Source organism: Macrotis lagotis, chromosome 3, assembly GCF_037893015.1.
Source record: "Macrotis lagotis isolate mMagLag1 chromosome 3, bilby.v1.9.chrom.fasta, whole genome shotgun sequence".
Taxonomy (NCBI): Eukaryota; Metazoa; Chordata; class Mammalia; order Peramelemorphia; family Peramelidae; genus Macrotis; species Macrotis lagotis.
The window spans coordinates 91668932-91688411 of NC_133660.1; the positions used below are offsets into that span (position 1 = coordinate 91668932).

General features: G+C 34.0%; 1 protein-coding gene across 12 annotated transcripts in view; it reads left to right on the forward strand.

Moving 5' to 3' along the window:
* The window catches only part of NEK1 (NIMA related kinase 1), a 163867-nt gene that overhangs the window by 17642 nt on the left and 126745 nt on the right, over positions 1-19480 (forward strand). For 11 of the 12 annotated variants that reach the window (XM_074228986.1, XM_074228988.1, XM_074228982.1 and 8 more), the window contains exons 5-10: positions 1529-1626; positions 3724-3807; positions 11038-11105; positions 11531-11617; positions 13477-13531; positions 16848-17048. In XM_074228986.1, coding sequence (XP_074085087.1) covers positions 1529-1626; positions 3724-3807; positions 11038-11105; positions 11531-11617; positions 13477-13531; positions 16848-17048 — 593 coding nt within the window. Of the gene's footprint in view, positions 1-1528; positions 1627-3723; positions 3808-5243; positions 5416-11037; positions 11106-11530; positions 11618-13476; positions 13532-16847; positions 17049-19480 lie in introns of those variants that run through there. The other variant, XM_074228985.1, reaches the window with a different exon arrangement.

Consider the following 19480-nt stretch of genomic DNA (forward strand, 5'->3'; position numbering starts at 1 on the left):
CTGCTCCCCTTTCCATAGATCTGACAGGTAGACTAGTCCTTGATCTTCTAATTTGCTTATAGTATTGTTTTTTATGTCTATGTCTTGTAACCATTTGGATCTTATCTTGGTAAAGGGTGTGAGGTGTTGGTCTAATCTAAGGTTCTTCCATGTTAGCTTCCAATTATCCCAGCAGTTTTTATCAAAGAGGGAGTTTTTATCCCAATGGCTGGACTCTTTCAGTTTATCAAACCTGCTCATCATTTTTTATAACATAACACAATTATATTCTACAACTTGTTCAGCCATTCCCTCAGTTGATGGACATCCACTCAGTTTCTAATTCTTTTCCATGATAAAAAGAGCTGATATAAATATTTTTCAATTTATGAGCTTATTTGCTGTTCATTGTGCACATTTGTATTAAGATTAGTTAACATCTATGCCAATCCACATGAAACTAGAAGAAATTGGGGGTGGGAAAAGTGAACTACTAGAAGACAATATTGATAAAAATTAATAGTTCCAGCAAGTGGGAGGGCAGAAAAACTTTTTTTTTTAAGCAGGTATTCAAAAAAACCTATGATTCTGGGGCAACTTTGTGTTGAAACCATTCCTTGTCACCTTAGATCTCTGAGGACATCATTATGTCACAGCAGAGTATGAAAACTTCTCTTTATAAAGTTAAGTCTACTAGGACGATTACATTATGCATTCCTCAAGATGGTAGAAAAGATATAATTCCATTTTTTTTCTTTTGGATCTCTCAGAAACATATAAAATGATTAAAGTACACATACACACACATATAAATAAAATTCAGCTTTTGTTTGAAAGATTGACTTAAGTGAAATGCTTTCTGGTCATCCTTCTCAGGAATCTTTTTTTTTTTTTTTTTTTTAGTTTTTGCAAGGCAATGGGGTTAAGCAGCTTACCCAAGGCTACACAGCTACGTAATTATTATGTGTCTGAGGCCGAATTTGAACCCAGGTACTCCTGACTCCAGGGCCAGTGCTCTATCCAACTGCGCCACCTAGCCACCCCAGGAATCTTTTAAAATAAAGAAAAACAGTGGAGTAAAACTACCTTGACGCATTGACCATGGCTGATGCCATATACAGCATTTCCATACTGTTAGTCTCTTATCAACTGATAATAAGGAAGTATAAGTGCTCCAGAATAAAGTTTGCTCATAACATTAAACAAAATTCTAGTGTCTTTTAGTATTTTGAAATGTCTGCATATAGACATTTTGGAAGTAAGCACGTAGACATGTAGAAGTAAACAGACATTTTCTAAAACATAAGATAGTCCTGCCTCAAGAACTGTTTGTTGTTTGTCATTCTTAAATGATCAGTAATGGAAACATTTTTGACAATAAATTTCATAACAAATTATAATCAATAGGAAGTTAGGTGTTCTTTATAGCTTGATACTGTACCTACATTTTGTTGTCTTATTAAGACTTCATAACTTTAAGTAAACATTTCTACTTGGTGTTCTCTTTTTCTTGAACTTTCAAGGAAATATTTCTGTTTATATTTTGTAGAAAATGGCTCTCTTTACATAGTAATGGATTACTGTGAAGGAGGGGATCTGTATAAACGAATAAATGCCCAGAAAGGTGTGTTGTTTCCAGAAGATCAGGTAATTTTTACATAGAAGAGTTATTTTATGTTGTTGTTAGGATAATACAATTTGATGTTGAAGACCATTATATTCTGTTTGTTTCTAGGTTCTGTTGTTTTTTTTTTCTTTGCATCCCTTCTTGCTCTATTCCCACTTCCATGTGAATGAATAAATATTTATTAAGTCTTCATTGAGTTCCAAGTACAACTTCTAGTCTCTCCTACCTTTTGTCCTATCCTGCATACCACTACCAATGTAATCTTTCTAGGATGTCTTTTCTCATACTGCTCTTCTGCCTGGGAACCTATAATGGTTTCTTTTAGTTTACACCATTAAGATTTTTTTCATCTGCCTGAATTTCAAAGCTCTCTATGACCTACCTTCAGCCTACATCACTGCTATAGTAGATTCATGCATATTGTTTTTCAGTGTGAATTTTCTCCCTTCCTTAGCCCCATCTTCTTTTTGGCATAGATTTCAAATTATCATTTCTTTTTTATATTATGTGCGGAGATGGTCATATGCTCTCATGATCCTCCAGGATGGATCTACCCCAGCATGCTGGAGACCTTCTTGTACCTCTTTTTTTTTTTTTTAAAGTTTTTATTGCAAGACAATGGATTAAGTGGCTTGCCCAAGGCCACACAGCTAGGTAATTATTAAGTGTCTGAGGCCAGATTTGAACTCAGGTACTCCTGACTCCAGGGCCGGTGCTCTATCCACAGTGCCACCTAGCTGCCCCCTGTACATCTTTTTAAAAAGTATCTTTTGTTGCACTCACAGAATCATTCTATAATCTTTTACCACATGATTAGGTGATTTGCTTTTTCCACTAATACATTTCTTGAATGATACCCTTTATGCCACTTCTTATGTAGCTTACAAAAGAAAGGCCTCTAGTGGGTCAGATTCTCAATGGAGAATTCATGGAAGAAGATGGACAAAAATCACAAGGGATAAGTGAATGTGGGTGGGTTGTAAAGTTTAGGTGGATAGAGTTATACACATTGAGGTCTTAGTAGTTGTGGGGTTTTTTGGTCATATTTCAGGGATAGGATTGTGTGGCATAGGTAGAGGCTTTATATACAGGAGTAGTAAAACATAAAACTGAAAGAGTAGATAGGAGGCAAATTACTAGGCTAATTCATTTTAACATTTTGTAGACAGTAAGGAGACATGAAGATTTTTGAACTAAGCAATGCAGCACCAAAAAGTACTTAGGAGATTATTTTTTGCATTAGTGTGCTACATTTATTGGAAGAGAAAGAGGTTGTGTACTGAATCACTAATGGTAAAGCTTTAAAGGTACACTTGATGTACTCACACCCTATGTAGTATAGTGAAAGAATGAATGGCTACAAGAAACCTTTTAAAGGCGAAGGGTATAAAGTCCTTTTGATACAATCAGATTCTTGGAGACGTTGTAGGACTAAGTAGGCAATGGCAAGACCAGGGATCATTCAGTGTATGGAAGAGCAGGGAAGTGCTATGAAGAAGTAAAGTTGGGTCTTTGGAAATAAGCTCAGACCAGAAGTCTAGGAAGAAGTCTGCCTCAAAGATGGCAGAAAAAAAACAGGCACATCATTGGGAATGGAATTTATAAATGGGACTTTGTAAATCTAATATTAGTGCATGAAACTTCTGACCTGCTTTTATAGTTCTCATTGTGTATAGATAGGAGTTACCTTGAGTCAGTATGTTTACAGAGAAGGAGAGTCCCAGAGATGAAAAAAGAGACTTCTTAGAGAAGTACTTGATTTGGGCCTTCCAGAGCATCTCACCCTAGATGCTGAAGAAAAGTTGAGGGCTCAAAAAAATTTCCAGCTTGACTTAAAAACTAAACTAAATTGTAAAAAGCATATATTTGCATACAAGCAATTAATTTACAAGCTACACTTTTAGAAATTGTTACTACAGAAGAGCAAGTGTGTCACATTTTTGGTTTCTAGTTGTCTGGCTTCTTATTGTATCAATGACCTTTTCTGCAGTTGAAAAGTAATCCTAACCTAGAAATATTTGATGAAATCAGATTTAAAAAAGTTCCAACAAAGATAGTGCTTTATGGTAAAATGTAACCAGTTTTTCAAAATGAGAATATTTGATTATTTTGTTTAGATCCTGGACTGGTTTGTGCAGATTTGTTTAGCATTGAAGCATGTACATGACAGAAAAATTCTTCATCGAGATATAAAGTCACAGGTATGTTGATTTTTTTTCTACCTCTGAGATTTGAGTAATTTCTAAACGAAATTATGCTACGTTTTAATTACACAGTGTTATAGACTGGGTCTGTAGACTGGCATAGATTGCCCAGGCTTTTCACACATGTAAACTTTCAGAATTCCCCCAAAAATTAACATTTGAAAAATGAAGTTTTGACTTCGAAAAAAAAAACCAAGAAAACTCTTCCCATGAAGAAATTTCTACTCTTAAGTTGGATTGTTAGTCACAATTTCAGGTAGTAATAGTAGCTTATATGTAACTGCATTAACAAGTGACTACTTATTTCTACTGCCCATACCCCAAGAAAGCAGTAGGATGTTTTGGTGAGAAGATTATTTCATCTGACACTTGTCAAAGAAACTTTTGAGCAGTTCTACCTCTCTTCTTTTTGTCACCCTCATTCCTATTGTCTTCTCTCTGAATTCATGTTGGAGGCTGCCTCTTTCTTAAGTACTTTTCTTCTCTTAAATTTTTGTCCTTGAATAAACAGAGTAAAAAGAGACATATTTTAAATTTTTTGTTTGTTTTTTGCAAGGCAAATGGGGTTAAGTAGCTTGCCCAAGGCGACACAGCTAGGTAATTATTAAGTGTCTGAGGCCTGATTTGAACTCAGGTACTCCTGATTCCAGGGCTGGTGCTCCATCCACTGCGACACGACACCTAGGCGCCTCATAGTTTAATTTTTTAATGAGTATTTCCTTTTTTGATACTTCCATTCCCCATTACTTTCCACTTTTTTGTAAACTTTTTTTTTCCTCCCTGTAGTCAGTAGCACTTGGTAAAAAAGGTTACTCAGCATTCACTCTAGTTCTTTGATTATTACAGAATATTCACTTGCTCTCCATTAGCTGCTTTAGATGGAGGTTTATTTGGAGTCAGATTATATTACAACTCTAGACCAGAGCAGATCCCATTTTTAATCTAGTCTTCATTCACTTGCATATTAGCATTTGTTACTCTTAAAAGAATTCTATGGTTTTTATATGTTTTAAGGATGAAGTTACTTAAGTTCCATTAAATCAGAGGTTCTTAACTTTTTTGTGTGTCCTGGATCGTCAACATTTTGAAACTTAGAACTCCCTTCTCAGAATATTTTTAAAATTTGTAATTGAAGGAATTGCTAAATTTCAGTTTAGAAACTAGTGAAAATAAAGATGACTTTTTCACCATCCAAGTTTATAGGTCCTTGAAATATATCTGTGAACATCAGATTAAAAAAAACTCTTGAACCAGTTAATTTCCATTTTGTATTATAATTCTTCCTTTCTTCTAGTCATTTAGTTTCAGACCTAGAAGTCACTTTCAGCTCTTCTTTTGACTCATTCCTCATATCCAGTTCATTTTCAAATCTTATTGATTCTGCCTCTACTACATCTCACCTTTTCATCCTTTTCTCTTTACTTTCACTGCAGCCACCATGACACTTCTCACAGCCAATTCAAGGAATCTAATTGATTTTTGAATCCAGTTTTCATGCCAATGCTTCTTCCACACAGTTGCCAAAATGTATTTTTCCTAAAACATGATCTGACCTTGTCACTTCTCTTCCAAGAAGCTACAGTGCCTCCTTCTATTGTCTCTAAGGTAAACTGTGAATTCTCTCTTTGGACTTTAAAATCCTTCACAATCTTGGCCCTAAACCTACATTTGCTAAGTTTATTACGTTTCTCCCTTCCCATACTTTGTTCTAGCCAAGTGGTCTGATTGCTGTTTCCTAAAATAACAATCTATCTTTAATCTGAAACTTTGCATAAGTTGTCCCCCCAAATTTGGAATGCTTTCCCTTCTTATCCATCTCTATCTAGCTCACATGCAAAACCAATTCAAATGCCATGTTATTTTCGAGCCTTTTCCTAATTCCTTAATTGTTATTATGCCCCCTCTTTAACTTCATTTGTGTGTGTCTGTGTAATGTTTATTTTATGTTTGCATAAATACACACACACACATATGTGTGTGTATGTGTGTGGTGAGAGAGTATTTGCTTACATATACTGTGTTTCCTAATAGAATGAACTTCTCAAGATCAGGGAATGTTTTGTTTTTGTCTTTAAATCCCCAGTGCCTAGCACAGTCTGGCATATTATAGGTACTTAAAAAATGATTATTGATCTCAATTATTGAATCATATGTATTATTTAAAAATATATATCTTTGATTTTTATTATTGATTGCATCTATATGTTTATTTAAAATAAGTTTTTTAAAATTTGGAATCCCAGTTATATAGAAACACCTTTCCTGAGATAAATCACAGTAATTTTTTAAACCAGGACTCATAAAAAAGTATTTTTCGAATGACATCCTTTTTTTTGTGAGCAATAGAAACAAAACTTTTTTTTAATTATTATTGTATATTTTATTTTCTAATTACATCCAGTAGTAGTTTCTATCATTCATTTTTTTTGCTAGGTTTTGAGTTTCACAATTTTTCTCCTTTCCTCCCTTCCCTTCCCCACAACAGAAGGCAGTCTGATACAGGTGAAACAAAACTTTTTAACCAACCTAAAGCACCAGAGTAGTGAGTGAAAAAAGTAATCAGTTTTTAAGCTAAGCCCTTTTTATTCTTCCATATTGTAGTTGCCTAAAAATGTTTCCTACCTTGAAAACAAAGGCTTTTTAGATAAATTAGTATTGCTCTGAGTGAAAACTCTAGAAGGATTTCCTAGGAATTAATATAAGCACCAATTTCGTTAACATTTTTGTGTATGCATAGAGAGCAGCATGATGTGGAAAGAGTATTTAATTTGCAATGACAGGGCCTGGATTCTAGTCCTCACTTTGCCATTTTTGTAATTTTAGGCAAATCACTTAATCTCTCTGAAAGCTTCATAGTCTCCTATAAAATGAGAGGTTTGTACAACATAATTTCTAATTAAAGTTCTCTTGAGTTCCAAATTTGTATGGTTGTGCATATAAATTTTTAAATGTCCACAGGGTGACAGAGCTAAACTGAAAGATATGAGCATGAAACATCTGTGTTTGGAACCATCTAGTCTACTCTTATTGGTGAATTCTCCCATCTAGTGTCACCCAGATGTAGTCAACTGGCATCTGCTTGAATTTATTTAGTGAGGGAATATCCATTTTATTAAGGGGTTAAGTAACAATTTTTTTCCAACAAACTTTAATTCTTCCTTATACTCTAAAATTTGCCTCTGTGGTCCTAGTTCTTTACTCTTGGTCTAAACAGAATAATTCTAAAACTTCTTTTGCAGTACTCTCTGGATATTTGAAAATATTCACCTTAAGAATTAATTTCTCTAGTTTAAACAATGACATAGGAAAAATATTAGAACTATATTCTGTGTGGTAGGCTCAAGCCTTCCAGAGACCTTTTTAAATTTATCACTTAAGAATTGTTCTAATTAAAGAGAAATTTCCAAACTGGCATGTTTTACTTTAGACATCTTTTCACCCAAGTCATGTTGAAGTCCCAGTTTATAGGATTCTTGAACAAGGAATATGTCACACTCAGGATAGAGCAAGATCCCAAAATTTAGGTTAACAGTTCAGTTAAATTGTTTGCTTCATTAAATAGAGTAGTAGTTATAACTGTAGGCCTACTCTTGGCAGAATCATTTTCCTGATCCCATTTTTGACTACTCCCTTGAAGAATTTTTTCTTCCTAGCTGCTCTATAATGGACTCTAACTTAAATTAACTAATAAAAGAGATTTCCTTTTCATAGGTTGATCATTACCCTAATACAGTCTAAGTAGATCAGATAAGGGTCTCTTGATTGCTCATCTTTGGACACTACCCTGATTACTTTAGGGAAAGAGTTCTTCTTAAACTGATTAGAGAGTAGAGTAGAGCATTCTTTCAGAATTGATAGTCAAAGAAAGACTGATAAGAATTTCTCTTTTAGATTAGTCCAGAGGCTGATCCCAGGAATTTTTTTTTTAAATGTTCTCTTAATGTTTATAAAAGGGGCTTTGGGGTGGAGGAGCTTAGTCTTCTTCCCAAGAGCAGCATCCATGTTTTATATCATTTCTTTTTAGATTATTTTTCTCCCTTTTAAATTTTTTTTTTAGGTTTTTGCAAGGCAAACTGGGTTAAGTGACTTGCCCAAGGCCACACAGCTAGGTAATTATTAAGTGTCTGAGGCTGGAGCTCCTGACGCCAGGGCCAGTGCTCTATCCACTGCGCCACCTAGCCTCCCCCCTAAAATTTCTTTACAAACATTTATCTCCTCTAATTCTTTTTCCTTCAATATTGAACAGTAGCAAAAGCATAAAAATCCTATCTTCATTGTCCAGCAAAACAAACCCCCCCCCCCCCACCTTGGCCACATCCAACAATATATATCTATGGATATGAGTAGGATCTAACTGAGTCTTCTGGAATTGTGTCTTATGTGATTTACTTTAATCTCTTGGAATTATTGAAGTTTTTCAGTTTCCATTTTAAAATCACATAACCAGAAGTGAACATAGGATTCTAGATATAATGGGACATCAGAAATCATTTAATTTAACTTGCACCTGAACAAGAATCCCCTCTACAAAGCATGCTCAGTATGATAGCCATCTATTTTTGTTTGAAGATATTCAGTGAAGTTAAATCTGCCATATGCCCGAGAAGCCCGTTCCACTCTGGGATAGCTTGAATTGTTGAAAAATTCTTTATAACAAATTTCTCTATCTGCCTCTTGGCAATTTCTCTCTATTCCTCATAGGTCTTTTTTTTCTGGGCTAAGCAAAAAAAGCATATTTTCTTATTTGTTTTCCAGCCCTCCAAATACTTGAAGAGAGCCTTCATGTTAAACATCCTTAGTTTCTTCAAGCTGACCTTCTTGTGAGATGTTAAGGTTCTTCACTGTCCTTGCTGTTCAGCGTTGGAGGCCCTATAATTAATATCTCTTCTAAAACTGCTGTCCTATGGAGGATGGAGTACGTCAGGATTGTCAACTATTTAGTCCTGGATTCTGTGTCTCTTATTGCCACCTAAAACCACATTAGTTTGACTGCCATATTATACTGAAACCACTTGTTGAGATTTCACTTCCCTAAAATCCATAGAGCCATTTCAGACAAACTACCATCTAGAAATTCCTGTCTTATGCTTCTGAACTCTTCCCTCCCCTCCAGTGGGTCTTATATTCTAATTCAGTTTCAACTTTAGATTCAGTGCAGTGCACTGAATCTAGCCTGACAAGAGAATCCTTGGACTTGACTTAGTGGATTAGCTGTCACTGTTCCACAAAGCTTCACCACCTGCCTTAATGTTGCACTCTAAGCAATATGGAGCCCTCCCTCGCCCCTTCCACTGTGGCATTGAACAATGTGGTAAAAGCTGTACATGTACAATCATGTTTAACATATTTCCACATTTGTCATGTTGTGAAAGAGAAACTAGAACTAAAGGGGGAAAACACTGAGGAAAAAAAAGGAAAAAAATTTAAAGTATATAATATAAATATAATACAAATAATAAAACAATATAAAAATATAATATAAAAATAGTTTAAAACATGGTGTGCTTTGCTCTGCTAGCATTCTGTTTAGATGTGGATGGCATTTTCTTTCCCAGATCCTCTAAGGGTTGTCTTTGATCACTGAATTGTTTAGAGGAACTCTATCCATCATAGTGGATCATCTCACAATATTGTTCTGTTCCCTTCACTCAGCATCAGTTCATACAAGTCTTTCCAGGCTTTTCTGAAGTCTACTCACACATGTTTTTTGTTTTGTTTTGTTTTGTTTTTTTAGGATTTTTTTCAAGGCAAATAGGGTTAAGTGGCTTGCCCAAGGCCACACAACTAGGTAATTAATTAGTGTCTGAGCCTGGATTTGAACCCAGATACTCCTGACTCCAGGGCCGGTGCTTTATCCACTGTGCCACCTAGCCGCCCCCACACATGGTTTCTTACCGAACAATAGTACTCCATCACACTCCTATTACTCGTTCAGTCATTTCCCAATTTATGGGCATTCCCTCAACTTCCAATTCTATAAGATATATTTCAAATAAACACAAGGTAATTTCAGTGGTGGGAGGGACACTAGCATTTGGGGGATCAGGTCTTATAGAGGATGTGGTATAAAATAGTGCTCATCTTTGAAGGATACTCAGGGTTCTATGAGGTGGTATGAAGAAATATATTTAAGGCCTAGGGATAGATGGGCCAGGCAAAGGCATTAAAAACAGGTTATTTGTGCATGAAGAAAAATGGAACCATTGAAACTTTTTGAGCATGGAAATGACATGGCTAAACCTTTGCTTTAGGAAGATCACTTCAGCAGGTGTGGGATTTGGACCTGAGAGGGTAGAGCTTGTATGAAATTTGGAGGCTATTAATATATTCTAGGTTAGAGATGATAAAAAAGTTTAAACCAGGATGGTTGTGATATGAGTAGAAAGGAAACAGGAGGTAGAATTGACAAGACTTAGCAACTGATTATACTTGGGAAGGTAAGCATAATTAAAAAATCAGGTTTGACAAATTATAAACTGGCAAGATTAGTACTTTTTTTAAAAATTAAGGCAGTAAAGTTAAGTGACTTGCCAAAGGTCACACAACTAGGCAATTATTAAGTGATATATAAAAACTGTTATGGAAATAACATGGGAAATATTGTCCTCTCTTTATAGAAAGACATAGAATATCTTTACCTAAATAGGGCTGGAGAATTTCTTAATCCAAGAATTAAGTCTTAAATATTGGAGATCAAATAACCTGCATAGCCACCTGAAAGAAAGAGATTTATAAGTGCTCCAAGAAACAACTGCTCATGTTGCTGTCTAAAAGCACAGAATTTAGATTCTGTAGTCAATAAATGACATTCTATATATCATTTAAATAGACTAGTATTTACTGTAAATGTTTTTGCTAAGGCATTACTGAAAATTAAAAATGTCTGTCTGATTTAGTTCTTTACTTGAATATTATCAGTTTAAATGGAGATTAATCCAGTTCAGTGATTGATACAACTTGGAAAATATGGTAAGAACATGATGTTAAATACATTAGAAAGCTGAAGATAGTCTTTAGGATAGATTTCTCTGAAGAGTCCAGTTCTATAATTGAGTCACATGATTGAGTCCATTTTATTATAGGAGATTTTTAAAGAGAAAAATTTATTTAATCTGAATTACTCAGGAGTATATAGTACTTTGCCTCTTAATTCTATAGATCACTGACTTTTCTAAAGATTTTTAAAATTGATATCTAATAGTATTTTTTTTCCCCTTTCTCTTCTAGAACATATTTTTAACCAAAGATGGAACAGTACAGCTAGGGGACTTTGGAATTGCTAGAGTTCTGAATAGGTAATATGTTTACTTAGAAGTTACTTAAGTTCCTTAGTGGATATATGATCCCATTGTGGATAGATTGAAAACCTTCCATCCCTTCTCATTCTATGAGATTCCCATTAATGTAGATCTGTTGACCTTTCACAGACATTCTGCCCCTTGCTCTGTAGGCATCAAACATGATGTGAGTCCAAGGGCCAGTTCTTCACTGCTGTCCTGCCTTTCTCTTCTTTCTCTTCTTCTGGGTATAGATGGTTGTTGATAATAATAGGCTGCAGCCTGGTCGTGCTGTCATGTGTCTCTCCACAGTCCTTTGGGTATCCTATCATGTTTATTCTTCACAATTATGATGACAGTTAAATGAAAGTTGATAGTGCATGTGATCATTTTTAATGTGTTAAATGTTTTGTGACACTGTTAATTTTCTTCTTTTATTCTAGTACCCTTGAGCTAGCTCGAACTTGCATAGGAACTCCATACTATTTGTCACCTGAAATCTGTGAAAACAGACCTTATAATAATAAGAGGTACCTAAATATTATGTGTATTTTATTTTTTAATTATCTATATATATATATATATATTATTTATTATGTGGATTTTAATTTAACTATCTTGCACCATTTTCCTCACTGCAGTGGCATGCAAGACTCTGCTTGGTAGTCTGCAGGGTGCATAACTGAGTAACTTTGCCACATAGAAAGTGGGAATGAGTAAAATTCTATCCCCAGAATCATCACTGTCAAGATGGCTTCCTGAACAAAGCCACTTCAATGGCTTGATCAGTGACACACAAAAGGCTGACTCTGAGTTTGCCAAACTGTGGATACGTGCTTCTCATGTTTCCTTGACCAAGGAAATCATCCCTTTTCTAAAACAGAGGCTATAGTCTTGAGGGACCAGCGTGGAGCAGTGGCAGAAATGATGGAATCTAGTCTAACCCCTCAAATCAAAGGAGGGGCTTGAATCCCTTCCAATTCTGTTGATAATTTTGTGTCATATTTGCCTTATAGGAGCATTTACCCCTTTGTGGGCATGCCTCCCACCCCATCTCTGCCACTCAGTAGAGTTTCATTTCCTCGTCCCTGGAGCTGCTTGTTGCCGCTTTTGTATCACCAGTGGCTTATGCTCAGTGGGTAGCTAAATGTTCGGTGAATTGAGGAGCAGTTTTTCCTTTACTCTTATGCAAAGGGTTTGCAAAGCAGAGATCCCTGAATTTTAATTTTATTTCTGCCAGTATGACCTTCGTATGAATCAGATTTTGTTCATTGGATTTTGTCTTTAAGATAGGAATTTTATTGAGTGAATTGACATTGGTAAAATGCTTTTGAAAATACATAATACTAATTGTTTCTACTGTTATCTCAAGAGGTATAGTTTTTACACTTTTCCAAAAATTTATCAGCATAGTTTTGCCAAATCCATTAATTTGTGATAAGTGCTTTTATAAATCAATATTATAACTAAAATTTTAAAAGACATAATTACATTTACAATTTTTTGACTTGATAAAGTAGCTTCAAAATTAATTACCATTTTAGTCTTCAATTTATAATGTGCTTTTCTGCAGTGGGAGGGAAAGTCATTGGGGCAAAGTCACCTGAGGATGAATATTATTCTGCTCTGTTTTTAACCTGACTGAGTATAAGTGATCTTTGTTTGATTCAGAAGTTATATGGAACTTAATATCCTTATACTATAATATTTTACATGGTATTTGGATTTTTTAATGAAATTAACATTTTGTTTCCATTTTAATTATACATGGCAACTTTGAATTTTCTGTTTTTCTTCATAAAATTTAAAATTATAGTATTTATATAAGGTTCTTATGCTTATTATTAAGTATGTGTAAAGCTATTGTGACTATAGAGGCAAAAAGAAAACAGTCCTCTGCCTTCAAGGAATTTCCCATTCTTCTGGAATACTAGATGTCATCTTCAGCATAATTTTTAAAAAGAAGGTTTATTAGTCACTTATTTTTAGGTTTATTTGGAGCATAGATCTAGAATTGGAAAGCACCTCAGCAGTCATAAATCCACTCATTTTTACAGTAAAGTATTGGTGAAAAGAGTACAGGTTTTGGAGAATCAGAAAGCCTAGTTTCAAATTCTGACTTTGCCACTTAGTAACTGCTCCCTTATTCCCTTAAACAAATCATTTCGAGTTTCTGTGAATCAATTTTCTCATCTCTTAAATAAGGGGGTTGAGATAAATGATATCTGATGCTTTACAGCTCCAAATCTACTATTCTTGATCCCGGATGTGTTATGCATGCTTTTGTTCTGCTTTTCTGGGAGATAGAGATAGATTTGTTATCTTAAATCATTAACTTAAAGTTTTTAAAATCTAATAGAAATACTCTTTCTTGCTATTTATTTTCTAGTGACATTTGGGCTTTAGGTTGTGTCTTATATGAGATGTGTACACTAAAACATGCAGTAAGTATGTCTTTTTAATACTTCAAAGTTATTTACCTTTAATTCAATTTAATTTTCGTTGCTTTTTCTTTTGTCCTTTGGCATTATTTGAATGGTATCAAAGCAGTGGTGGTAATAAAAATTTATTGTTGATCATATTTTTAACTTTTTTTATTTATCTTCACCTAAGCATAAATTTAATTTTATTAGCCATTAGTGTTTAGATATACAGTTATCCCTTCCACATTTTCACTTTCCCTATCATGATTTTATTACATTGCAGATCAGCATGAGAAATTAAATGGAAATTTTAAGTAATTTTTAGAAGCCACAGATGACATGTGAAGGCTTACAGACAATGCATAAAAATGTTTAAAAACTCAAAAATGTTTAAAAATCACGTATAATATCAACCTAAATTTTATTCTAAGATACTATTAAACACCCATTAAAAAAAAAGAAAAAAATTCAGATGTCTTCTCTGCAAAGGGTGGGCCAAAAAATTTTATGCAGATTTTCCAAATCCTGGTACTATCATACCTCTAAGCCTTGTGATATGGAATGGATATCTATAGTCTCTCTAAGTTTAAATTGTATTTTTATGCTTGCTTTGAACAAATTCTTAAGCCACAGATAGGCATAAGCATATGACCTAGAACTTGCTCTACCATGTAGGTCAGCCCCTAGAGCACAAGTGGGTTGCAGAAGGTCATACAACCAGTATGGGACTTAAATGGATCCCAGGACTCTGGATTCTAAGGCAAGTTCTTTGTGCACTCTACCATGCTTGCCTCTCAGTCCTAGAACTGATTGTAAAGTTGATATATTCATTCAATAGGAATTTTTAAAATATGACTAATGATACTCCCAAAGATTGAAATCCGCTAAAGGATTCTGTACAGTGTCCTTGGTTTGAACACTTTATTCTGAGTTTAAATACTTTTAAAATGAAATTTTAAAAAAGCTTTTAGAAAAAATTTAGATATCTAGAATATGACGGGCAGAATGAAAAGTTAGAATGCATAATTTCCAGGTATATGTATTTTCAAGTAACATTTTGCATAGCTTTGCACAGCTTTGGCCCAACCCAGTTGTTCTGCAGTAACTTCACAAATACTTAAACTCAAATCCCACCTGGTCCCATGAAACAGAAATGTTTCCTACTCTTTGTTGGATGGTGCCAGTTACTTTTCAGGGGATGTTTAATAATTGAGAGATGATAAGGAAGAGATGACTGAGCACAGGGGAGCAGCACTAATAAATCTGGAGAGGAGCTGACCTTTCCCATCTGTGCCTTTCTTCATTCTTTAACTTTGCTGCCTCTTAGTTTCTAGCCTGGTTGAGGAAAAAATAGGGAGATGTTAAGAGTGACTGCTGACCAAGGGAGAAGGAGGAAGAAGTCAGTATTTTTTTTACTGTAAAAATTATGGAGTCTCAGCTATCTGTAAACATCTTGTAAGCTCCTTTTGCCCAAATTTTAGTCCTCAGGATCATGTCTTCCATTGATTCGATTTTTCCTATGGAATTGAGTTCCCCTTCTTTCCCTAAGCATTTTTTCACCTAGCATAGAGCTTTTGTGAAGGCAGTGAATAATATGGGCAGAAGTATACTTGTATTTGTTTCTCTCTTTTTTTTTTAAAAAAGACAATTGCAACCAAGTATTAATGAACTGTCATTTAAAAAAAAAAGGAAGGTAGAATTGGATGAACTTTGCCTGAATTAGCTATTTACATTTTATATTGAATTGGGATGGGTGGCTCTTTTCATCCCACCCCCAGAAGAAAAAAAATCCAATGCATATTTGCCTTGACTCATTTTCTAATCTGTCTGGGAGTGTAGGCAGTGGAAATGCCGTTCTTTTCTTTGTTACCGTCAAATAGTCATTTGCAGATTTAATTAGTCAGATTCTTTTAGGTCTGTCCCATTAACACCAAAGACCTCCAGTGTGGGATGCATGGCATATTATTAGTATGCATTTTCTTCTTGTCAAATTGAATATCTCTCATTAAGATTGAGTTTTATAATTTAGTGGGGGGGGGGGTTCTGGTGTTTTGGTGTTTCAGTGTTTCCTTTGGTTTTTCAGTTAAGTTAACCTAACCCCTCCAAAACTAAAACAACAAAAGAATCAACTCACACTAGAGAATTATAGGAAAGAAAATATATTTCTCTGTGTTTTGACTTTTTTCAAATATTCCTAAAATGTTCAAAATGTAAAGTATCTATGTAAATCATGTTTTTTTAAAAAATTGAATTTTGTATTTTAAATACACTGAATAGAACAGTATTTAAAACTAAATTCACTAATTCCCAGACTATCATATCTCTGTCACCCTAAATTTAGCCTCAATGGACTATCAAACCAGACATTGATAAGGGTCTCAGTGCTACAGTTAAAGGGTTATATAAAATTAGCTTAAGGTAATCAGTTTATATGAAATCAATATTCTTGAACTGGGGTATCCAATCTTTTAGCCCTTATGGGCTGCTTTGCCCAGCAAAAACCCTGAAGAACTGCACATACAGAATTTAATTCTCATTCATGAATATAGTGCAACTCACATAACTGAGGAGCACCCTCACAAATCATCAGTTGAGTGAGCCTTGAGGGCCACTGGGCTGGAGGCCAACTGATTAGACACACCTTCTCTAGGTACATCTTGATTTTAGTTTGATTAGAGGAAAGAAATTTGGAGAATTTTAGAGAATTAGGTAGCATTTGCCAAAAACATCTGTTTAAGAATTATTTGCTATTAACTGGGAAGGCAAGGTTCACATTTACTTTTCTACTAGTAAGAAACAGTATCACTGATTTTTCTTCCTTTGGTTAATCTAATTTTCATTTTTTCTGAGTTTTTCCTCTTGTTTTACAGTCAGACTTTAATGAAAGTTCTTCATATTGGTTAAAAACTTAGTCTTAGTCTTACCCCATTGCTTACCGAATTAAAAAAAGACTCACTTTGACCTAATTATTAGCATTTGCTTTTGTTACAAATTGAAGTCTACATGAATTCAAGAAATAGTGATAAAGTAAATTTTGTATTAAAGAATTCATGAATATTTGGAAGGAAATTAGATTAGTAGTCTAAGTTGATAGGAAAATAGGAAAAAGTTGCAGAACAAGGCTAAAATGAACAGTATAAGATGAAAAATGAGATGTTGCTTGACTTTTCAGTGGGGTGGGAAAGGAACTAAAGGGAGTGAGAGAAGTTGAAACTCAAAAGTTATAAATGTTAGAAAAAATGTTAAAAATAAAATTAAATATGGGAAGTAAGAAATAATTTCTAAGTAGATCTGTTTGGTCTATCTATTTATTTACATATTTTCCCCATAATTCTAGTTTGAAGCTGGCAATATGAAAAATCTGGTACTGAAGATCATCTCTGGATCTTTTCCTCCTGTTTCCTGCCATTATTCCTATGATCTCCAAAATCTACTTTCTCTATTATTTAAAAGGAATCCTAGGGAGAGACCATCAGTCAACTCCATATTGAGGAAAAGTTTTATAGCTAAACGTATTGAGAAGTTTCTTACACCTGAGGTATGTTTTTAATTATGATGTGGCATTTAATGAATTGCTGGTTTATTAGTTTATATGCACTGTGCACTACTTCTCCAATGCTGTTTGCAAATGCATATTCTCTGAGTTGAATTAAACTGATTTTTTCCAAAATTAAAAGAAATTATAACTGTTCTATTAACATAGCAATTCGTAAAGTCTATTTTTCCTACCCCATCCTGTTTTTGACTCTTGAATTTCTTTGAATCTGCAGTCAGGAATCTATGCAGTATGTCAGAGATCTTCCTTTAAATATCTTCATGTATCTCATGAATACTCTTCAAAGAGGCTTTGTCTCTATCAGTTATTTCTCTTGCTGCGGCATCTTTGTTTTCTCCTCCAATTTTACATTTTTGTACTGACATCCTTGATGCTGCCTTTCCTTCATAGGACCCCACTTATTATATACTACAGCTTGCTTGGTTCCTCAGGTTCAGATCTTTGACATTTTATGAGTTGAAACAATATAATATCACTAAAAGAATTTTAGTATAATAGCTTAGTACTTTATTTCAGAGAGTAGCTTGGGACCATTAAGTTGTGGTGTAGGAGTTCAAGCATTTCCCTTTGCCAGATAAAGTCTTATAAAAATCTTTTTTTTGTCTTTTTTGTTTCTCTTCAGATTGTTGTCTTTTGAGTAGCATTCTTAAATACAGAAAGGCTGAGTGGCATTCTTAAATACTCACAGAAAGACTTCTTGTGAGGCCTAATTTTTTTTTATTTTGGAAATGATTTACATTAAAAAACATTAAATTATAACTTTTGTTTGTATATTCACTTAATTCAAGAAATATCACTTTCCCTTCCCTATCCAGTGAGTCATCTCTTCTACTGAAAAATTAAAAAAAAGGGAAAAGTAATTTAGCAAAAGTTGTTGGCACATCAACTAAGTCTTGTGATATGTGCAATACTGCAGACCTGTAATACTCCTCTCTGCAGAAAAGGGAAAGACGTGTATTTTCTTCATCTCTTCCCAAAAAGGCTAAATTTTTTAGTTATTATAATTATAACACCTTCTGTTTCATTTCTTTCCATTTCCTTTGTAATTGCTTATACATTCTTCTCCTGGTTCTACTTACTCTACCCTAAATCCTTTTTTATGTTTCTAACATACTTCTTTGAATTCTTCCTATTAGGTGTTTCTTATAGCTTAGTAATAATCCTTTAAAAAATCTTTATAGACTTTCTTTACTTTTGTTTTTTTCCTTCCATTGCTTTTCACTATTGTATGAAGAAATTCGCTCATGAACTTCCACTGTCCTCTGTAAAATTGACTGTGAATAAATATTTGAAAGCAGTGGTGGCTTTGGTATCCAGGCTTGTCGACTTGATGAGGGTATCAAGTGTTTGATTATTGAAATGGATTTTATATTTTCTTATTTAATATATCATTTGATTTAGGGGCAGCTAGGTGGCTCAATGGATAGAGCACTGGCCCTGGAGTCAGGAGTACCTGAGTTCAAATCCGGCCTCAGACACTTAATAATTACCTAGCTGTGTGGCCTTGGGCAAGTCACTTAACCCCGTTGTCTTGCTATATACATATATATATATATATATATATATATATATATATATATATATATGTAATTTGATTTACATTGCTGCTTAGGAATATAGGAAATAAAACTTAGGAAATAAAATTAGAGTAGCTCTCCATTCTCCTTCAGTTTCCCATTTCTGCTATCCTTAGGTTACTTAAACAGATCTTAGAGTTCTTTTAATTGTGTATCATATTTAATCAGTTTTGTTCTAGATTGTTACTCATTTGGATCTTGCTGTGACATTAAATAAATAGCAGATTTAGGAATGAAATTCTCCATCAGTAACAAGTAGTCTATTAAAATTCAGTCCTTTCATTTTTTTTTATTATCTAATGATAATCACATCCAGTGCTTCAAAACTCTTGAGAAAGTAATTCATGTTATATGGGCATGAAGTTTCTGTGTAATTTTTAACACTGATTTCTCATTTTTTTATTCCTAAAGGATATTTCCCAATATATTTTTGTCATCCATCCCTGTGCCCATATTTTCATTGAAGAATAACATGCAAAATACATGGTGATTTAATTTAGAGAGTTTTATCAAGCTTTTTGTTTCCCTATTACCTTATCCTTTACCACTAATATTTGCACATAAACTGATGATAGTTTTTACAAATACTTATTGTGAGAATTACAGTATAAAACAGTCAAATATGTCATGAAATATTTATTATAACCTTTGAATTTACCAGCTCCTGCAATTCTATTATTTGTTGTTTTAAGGAGAATTTTTGAAGCATCATCCTTCCATTTAGCTGCAACTTCCTTTTGTTTCCTGGTTATTTATAACACCTGTCCAAGAGTAATACAGTTTGGTTCCTGTAGTAATTTAGCCACTTTTTGGTCATAGGACAGTGATGTCAAATAT